This window comes from Octopus sinensis, unplaced genomic scaffold (assembly GCF_006345805.1).
Source record: "Octopus sinensis unplaced genomic scaffold, ASM634580v1 Contig20214, whole genome shotgun sequence".
Classification (NCBI taxonomy): Eukaryota; Metazoa; Mollusca; class Cephalopoda; order Octopoda; family Octopodidae; genus Octopus; species Octopus sinensis.
Genome location: NW_021836990.1, coordinates 1 through 7,500, shown reverse-complemented (window position 1 = coordinate 7,500; position 7,500 = coordinate 1). Strand labels below are relative to the sequence as shown.

Sequence of the window (7,500 nt, the reverse complement as noted above, 5' to 3'; positions counted from 1 at the left end):
AGGCCAATAGTATAACCACTAGGCCACGCGTTTTCGCTACATCATAGCCTAGGATCTATCGAAGTCTTTTGAGAGAAAAAGTGGACAGAAACTGTTAGGAAGCTCTTCAGAGTGACAATGACCGACAACTCGGTTTAACACCATCACCTGGTCCTTGGGTTCCTTTTAGTGGAGGCCACCATATTGGAAGCATTCAGGCAGGTCTTCAGTTCCAGGAGAAATTTGTTCTCTTCCTCCCATTAGTCATGTTAGATCTGAAAATAGTGATGGATGCGGTCCTGTCTCTTCTGGCAAAACCCTTGAAAAACCAATATAAAAAAAAGAACAAAAACAATACATATTTGATTTGTGGATCTCACTCAATGCTTCGCCATTTCCACGTAGAGCTGTGTCCACTGCTTCTGGTATTCTTTATCTCATCACCTCCTCGCTTCCTCTGTGGTCATTCAATAATTCAAACTGAGCACTGGCCACATTAAATCCGTCCAGTTAACATCGCAGCCAACCAAAGCGGGTGGAGATTAAGGTGCTACTGGACAGAACGATAGTCATTTGCAAGGAATTTCTCCAGAAGGAAGAAAAACAAAACTTAATTTGGTATGAATCCCTCCTTCATTACTTTTCGTTTGGTTATTTACGAACCACTGCGTAAGCGTAGCCGCTCGATGTGCTGGAAATAACAGTTAAATCCTCCTCATTAGGATAAATGATAAAGTCCAACACGAAAAATGGCAAGTATGAGTTGGAGAAGAGAAATGACTCACGTGGGTGTCGAATGAAGCATGTCTGTATATGGACGGAATTTTACTTTATAGTCAAAGGGTTACGAGTTCGATCCTGCAGTGTGGTAGTACACTGAGTTGATATTTCGTATCCTTGCCTTAAGGATCGACTCACGTCTTAAGGGTGAACTTGTTCAGATAAAGATTGTATATCAGTCCCTCGAATGGGCTGTGCTTCTTCTTGAGTGTTGGGCCTAATCCAGAAGGTTCTCAACCCTGTTTCAAGCATGCATCCCTATTTTACTCTCCTGGACCCTGACAGTCATTCGATGTTTTTTTTTTTTAAATCCAGTTATTACGAATTGTACAAAACAAAATTGTTCAAATATTTTGTTTATTGGAGAAATATGAGCGATTTATTGCACATAAATTGTGACAACGAAATCTCATTTGGCCCCGCGAGGGTCTTAGGGACCAGCAAGGAGTCGTATGGAGCCCGGTTGAGGGCCACTGACCTAATCTTTAACATCAGCGCTTGAGACCTTGGCTACGTTTAGCTGAATCTGTTCTGCTGAAAGTATTTGGACCAACACGGTGTTACTGTTTGGCACCAAAAATAGACTTGACGAAGCAGATTTGTGGCCAAAGGTCTTCCAGGTGTGACCATACCATCGGCGGAGTGTCGGACAGAATACTATACAGTATTGTCGTCGTCTTAAACTCTTTTAAATTCTGAGTTCAAATCCTACGATGGTCGACATCATCTTTTATCTTGACATCCTCTACCCTTGACATTGTCCTTAATCGTTGATTTGAGACGAGTTTAGCTATGATTTCTAGCAGATGATATGACAACGCTTTCTCTCGTAAATACAAAAGCTTCATAGAGCAGCAACCAACGTGAGAGCCTCAATATGGTTATTTTATCTACTGGAAATAGCAGTTAGTTCACCCTCAAACCATATCCGACCATCTTTAAAAAATGTAAGTGCACATTGGATAATGTAATCTCAGATACACTACACCTGAATCAATATCAAACGAATAAATCTCACGACGAAAATATCTTTGATCGGCGGGCTTTCGATCAGGGTTGACCTGGGGTTAAACAAAAACAACAACGAAAATGGTAATCCATAAACGCTAAGTGTTGCTTTATTCCTTCCAACACCGCTACTTTCTAACAAAGGGGGTTGCTTGACCTGTTAGCAATATCAGCCAAATCGTCCTCAAATCACACACACACACACTCACACACACATTCACGCACACATATACACAGTTGTATATACACACAGGCCATCTTAAGAAAACGGGATTTTCCTTTACAAAGGGATGGCCACGGATGGAAGCTTTTGATCTCCGTTTGTTCGATCACCTTGGACTAAATAACAATTAAAAATAACCGCAGCAATTAATGAGTCAAAGCCTTGATTATTTCTTTGCGCAATTAATCCCCTCCACTCGCCGCCTCAAAACATTGGACCATCGGGGGGGGGGGAGGATCTCTACTTGACTGCTTGACCTGCTAGATATATCAGTCAAATCACACCAAAATCACACACACACACAGTGTTAAAAAAGGGGACATATCGGATAATATAATGGTGCGTTTCCCTAGGAAGGGAACAAAGCAGGATGGTCACGGCTGGAATGCATTTGATGAAAGAGGAGGCACAAAGCTAAACAACGACGTATCCCCTTGGGTGCATTTAGCAGAAAGGGTCTTCCTCTTTCATTGTAATGGGATTTCATCAGATCTGCAGTGCAAGGGCAAATAACTCCAGAGAACTAGCAGCTTCCTAGTAAAACCAGTCTCGGTGGTCCTGCAGTGATCGGACGGTGGTGATGGTGGTGGTGGTGGTGGTGGTGGTGGTTGTGGTTGTTTTGGTGGTGATGGTGGTAGTGGTGGTGATGGTGGTGGTTGTGATGGTGGTGGTGGTGGTGATGGTGGTGGTGGTGGTGGTGGTGGTGGTGGTGGTTGGTGGTGGTGGTGGCGGTGGTGGTGGTGGTTGTGGTGGTGGTGGTGGTGGTTGTGGTGTGGTGGTTGTGGTGGTGGTGGTGTGGTGGTGGTGGTAGTGGTGGTGGTGGTAGTGGTGGTGGTAGTGGTGGTCGTGGTGGCGGCAGCGGCGGCGGTGGTGGTGGTGGTGGGATTACTGCTCTTCTTACACCCCGCTACCATCCTCACCCTTTTCCCCTCTGACTAAACCACAGAAAAGAAAAAAGGAAACCCTCGACCCGCTTCTTAGAAGCCTTTGGACTGTAAAAGGGCGAAATAGACAGTCCCTGGTAAGGCTGCACTGTCATCATTAACCTAACGTCGAACGATAATGATGACGCGAACAAATTACACAGGGACGCCATCTGCTACAAAAACAGTTAAGTGAGAGCTAACTTGTTGATGTTATTCAACCTCCCCCAGTTCCTGAATAAGGGGTCTTTTATACCTTTTTAAGAAGGTCGAGTGTGATATGAGCGAGAGGGTTTTTGTTGTTATTGGTGTAGCTGTTTAACCACATGTCAATCCCACATGGGAACAACTTTAATAATTAAAAAAAACAAAACAATCCAGCCATGGCAGTTCATCTTAATTGCAGTTATAGGATAATGTAAATCTGAATGCAGCTTTCTGAAAAACGGTTGAATGTGGTTTGTGTGAGGTTTGACTTTAATTTCTCTTAAAATGAACGTCGGGAGTCGTTGTTGTCAATTAGCCCAAGGTAAGAAAACAGATCTATGATCAAAGGAACTCCAGTCATGACTATCTCGCCTTTTATTCAATAACTGAGCCAATCTGACCTGCATTGCTTTCAGGATAACAAGGCGACTTGGCTGTTATGTCGAGTGGCCACATAAAGGCCAACTCTCGGTCGTTGTTGTAAATCGATCCTATGATCACAGACGTTCCAGTCGTAACAACCCCGTATCAGCGACCATCAACATGTGGTTTAAGAGATATTTATCAGTTATTTCCAGCAAACTGAGTAACCATATACAGGCTCTAACGTTTAACCCCAGGTCAACTGTAATCAGGCAGTACTATGATCCCAAATATTCCAACGGTGACCTTCCCGTCTTCCCCTCTCGCCATCCTATGGGCAGAAAACTGAAGACCACATTATCCGACGAGCTCCCATCTTTTAAAGATGGTCGGATGTTATTTTAAGTAGATTTGTTTGCTATTTCTAGCAGGGCGATCGACTGCTTCGAGTCTCTTGGCCGACTCCGTACTTGTGGTTGATGCCATGATTGATGATGGCGTGACAAGGAAGAGGAGTGGTTTCCCAGCCATTACCTCATCGTACTCCATCGTCTCTTGTACTCTTTCCTTCCAAACTGTACACTCATCACTAATCGATAACCACGTGTTCTGGCAGATGATTAATCGATTGCAGAAAATAAGCAAGTTTCCTATCAATTTGCGTTGGCAACAGCTTTTTTTTTATATATTTTATTATTCACAGATTCTCTTTTTATGTTTTTTGTTTTTGTGGGGTTTTTCTCAAATTTTTTTAATTACTATTTTCCTGTTTTTCTTCTTCCTACTCGTCTCGTTCACTACTACTACTACTACTACTACTACTACTACTACTACTGTTGTTTGTTGTTGCTGTTGTTGTTGTTGTCGTTATTATTATTATTATTATTATTAGTATTATTATCATTTCAGGTGGTACAATCGACGTCGTTGCTCACAAAGTACGAAGAGATGGACGTATTCGAGAATTATTCCGTGCCACGGGCGGTGCCTGGGGAGGAACCGTCATTGACAGACAGTTTCTCAAGCTGATGGTTCAGATTTTTGGCGAGGCCTTCATGAAAGAATTCCAAAGCAATCATCCCAAGGATTACGTAGAACTCCTGCAGGACTTCGAGGTGAAGAAGCGAGGTGAAGGCGAAAGCATTCGAGTGTCGTTGCCCTATAACTTTTGCAATTTCAGATTCGATGGCAAAAGCGTCCAAGAAGTGATCAAAGCTTATGCCAGCGAATGCAATAACGAAGTGAAATTCTCGGGTGGCAAGCTGGTGTTGTCCCCGAATAAAGTCAGCTCATTGTTTTACGATGCACTGGAACAAATTAATGACCATGTCCAGTCGTTATTGGACTCGTCTAAAATGAAAGACACCAAGTATATATTCCTAGTGGGCGGTTTTGCTGAATCCGTCCGGCTTCAGCGATCCGTGAAAGAAAAGTTCGGTGAACGCGTCACGGTGCTTATACCGGAAGAAGCTAGTTTAGCCGTCGTGCGCGGCGCTGTGGCCTTTGGTCACGATCCGAGCACAATCTGTAAGAGAATTTGTCGATTTACATACGGAGTTGGATCCTATCTTCCTTTCGAAGAAGGTTATCATCGGGAAGATTTGAAAGTTGTCTCCGAGGATTTGGTTCTTTGCAAGAATATCTTCCAGATATGGGCCAGAGTCGGTGAGGTGATAGGTGCTAATGAAATCTGGCGGGAAACCTACACGCCGATAATCACCAACCAGAAGGGAATTATGTTCGAGTTTTTTAAGACTACAAAACGCAATGTAAAATATGTGGACGAAGAAAATGTTGAGAAATGTGGTTGTCTTGTGGTTGGAATGCCGGATCTGACCGGTGACAAAAACCGTGCGGTTGACCTGGAAGTGATCTTTGGAGGAACAGAAATTAAAGTTGTTGGTTATGACCACACGAGTCACACAAGTCGAGAAACTCACATTGATTTTCTGTCGGAAAAATAGATTGAAAAAAGAAAAACAAAACAAAACAAATAGGCACAAAAAAAAACTCAGAAATAACAAAAGAGGGGATGGCGTGAGCGATGATGTGGGTGCGTTGGTTTGACTGAGAGAGAGAGAGAGAGGGGGGTGAGATAGGGACATAGGGAGAGAGACAGACAGACAGACAGAGATCGAATGAGGAATCGAACATTGAAATTATAAGAGGCCAATGAACAGAAAATGATTAACGACAAAGCGCCTCACTAAATATGTTGCTGTATTTAGTTTGATCTTTGCTTGTTCTGAATTGAATATTTTTGCTTTGTGTTCAGTTTTCGCCCCCCGATGGACGAGGAATATGCACCAATTCCGCACAGACGACAATTTCATATCGGTCACTCCCACCTCCTCGCAACACCCTATAAAAGTGTGTGTGTGTGTGTGGTGTGTGTGTGTCTGTGTCTCTGTGTGTGTGTGTGTCTGTGTCCGTGTCTGTGTGTGTGTGTGGAGCCACTAAAACTCAGAAAAATCTGTGTAGAGAGAATTGAGGAATTCATAAAACAAAAGAGAGAAATAACAAATGAAAATGCCAAAAAAAAAAAAAGAAGAATATCTGAAGAATTTGGAGGAGGAGGAGAGAGACGTCTTCGGGAAAGGTAAAACTGACCATAATGTCTGGTAATCAGGGTCAACTCCTTCTCTCTCTCTCTCTCATTCTCTTTCTCTCTCTTTTAGTGTCTGTTGATTGTGGTCAATTCTCTCTTATAATGAACTGACCATAGTGCCTCTCTCCCTCTCCCTCCCTTTCCTTCTTTCTTTCTCCTTCTCCCCCCTCTCTCTCTGTCTCTCTGTCTTTCTCTTTCCCGCCTTTTCAATTCCTTTGACTGTTGTAAAGTGGAGCAAAACTGGTCCAAACTTTGGTGCATTCTGATATCTCTTGGTAAAAGGATGGGAACAAAACAAATAAAAATGGTGAGGCGGGGGCCACGATTCTGTGGCACACACTAAAAGGGGGTCGGCGGTTGGGGGTGGGGTCACATACGTGTTTGGTTAAAGAATTCACAGACGAAAGACGTGGCAATTTTTTTCGTTTCACCTGTAAAAAAATAACAAATTAATAAATAAATATTCTCGTTTTCCTGCTAATTTCTATCTCTTAGTAGTTGTTGTTGTTGTTGTTGTTGCTGCTGTTGTTTAACGCTAGGTCAGACTTAATTCAGTAGACCTACGAAGAAAAGCATTCCAGCCTTGACGATTCCATCGAATTTTCTTTACATCTAACGCATATCTGGTGCTACAAAGTCCAATAAACTTTAAGATGTGTTTTCTTTCTTTAAGGCAGCACTGGATGAATTAAGGAGAAATTTGGCTGCTATTTCCAGTAGGTCGAACCATCACGTATAAACTCTCTCTCTCTCTTCTCTCTCTCTCTCTCTCTCTCTCTCGTCTTTGTTTTTGTTTTGTTGTTTGTTTGTTATTTTTTTGGTCTTTGCCAATGCATTCACACACACAAGCACGCGCACACAGTATATGTATATTTGAAGAGTCGCGTCCTCTTGGTTACGGTGTTGCACGCGCGATCGGGTTTGTTATACACCGTGTATATGTACACACAAGCACAAACACACACAAACACACATACACACACACGCACACACACACGTACACACACGCGCGCACACACAAACACACATTCAAACGATCGACCAGCCTCTGTCTTTTTCCTAAATATTTTTTCATCTATGCATTTACGGCCGCTGTTTCTAATCTGAGAGTTAAGACCATTGAAGAGGTTGCAAGACGCAACGAAAATTTTAGGAAATAAAAATAAGAAAATAGTGGAACTTTTACCAGTGAATATGTTACACTATAAGGCACAAAAAGAAAACGACCCTCAGACACAACAGAATCGGAGATAAACCAGAGTTATTTCCCATTTACAAGAGTTACTTCCCTTGCATCTTGCTTCTCTAAAAAAATTTATTTCGATGACCAATATTTATGGCTATGGAGCAATTTTAGAAAGGTGGCCTTCAATAGACATTTTATTTATTTTTGATATTGTCTTACATTA

At 42.4% G+C, this 7,500-nt stretch overlaps 1 protein-coding gene across 1 annotated transcript in view; it reads left to right on the top strand.

The window, feature by feature from the left end:
* Positions 1-6,493, top strand: part of LOC115232258 (heat shock 70 kDa protein 12A-like) — a 17,966-nt gene extending 11,473 nt beyond the window's left edge. The window contains exon 5 of the mRNA XM_029802090.2: positions 4,393-6,493. Coding sequence (XP_029657950.2) covers positions 4,393-5,447 — 1,055 coding nt within the window. The 3' untranslated portion in view covers positions 5,448-6,493. The remainder of the gene's footprint in view (positions 1-4,392) is intronic.
* Positions 6,494-7,500: the final 1,007 nt, after the last annotated feature.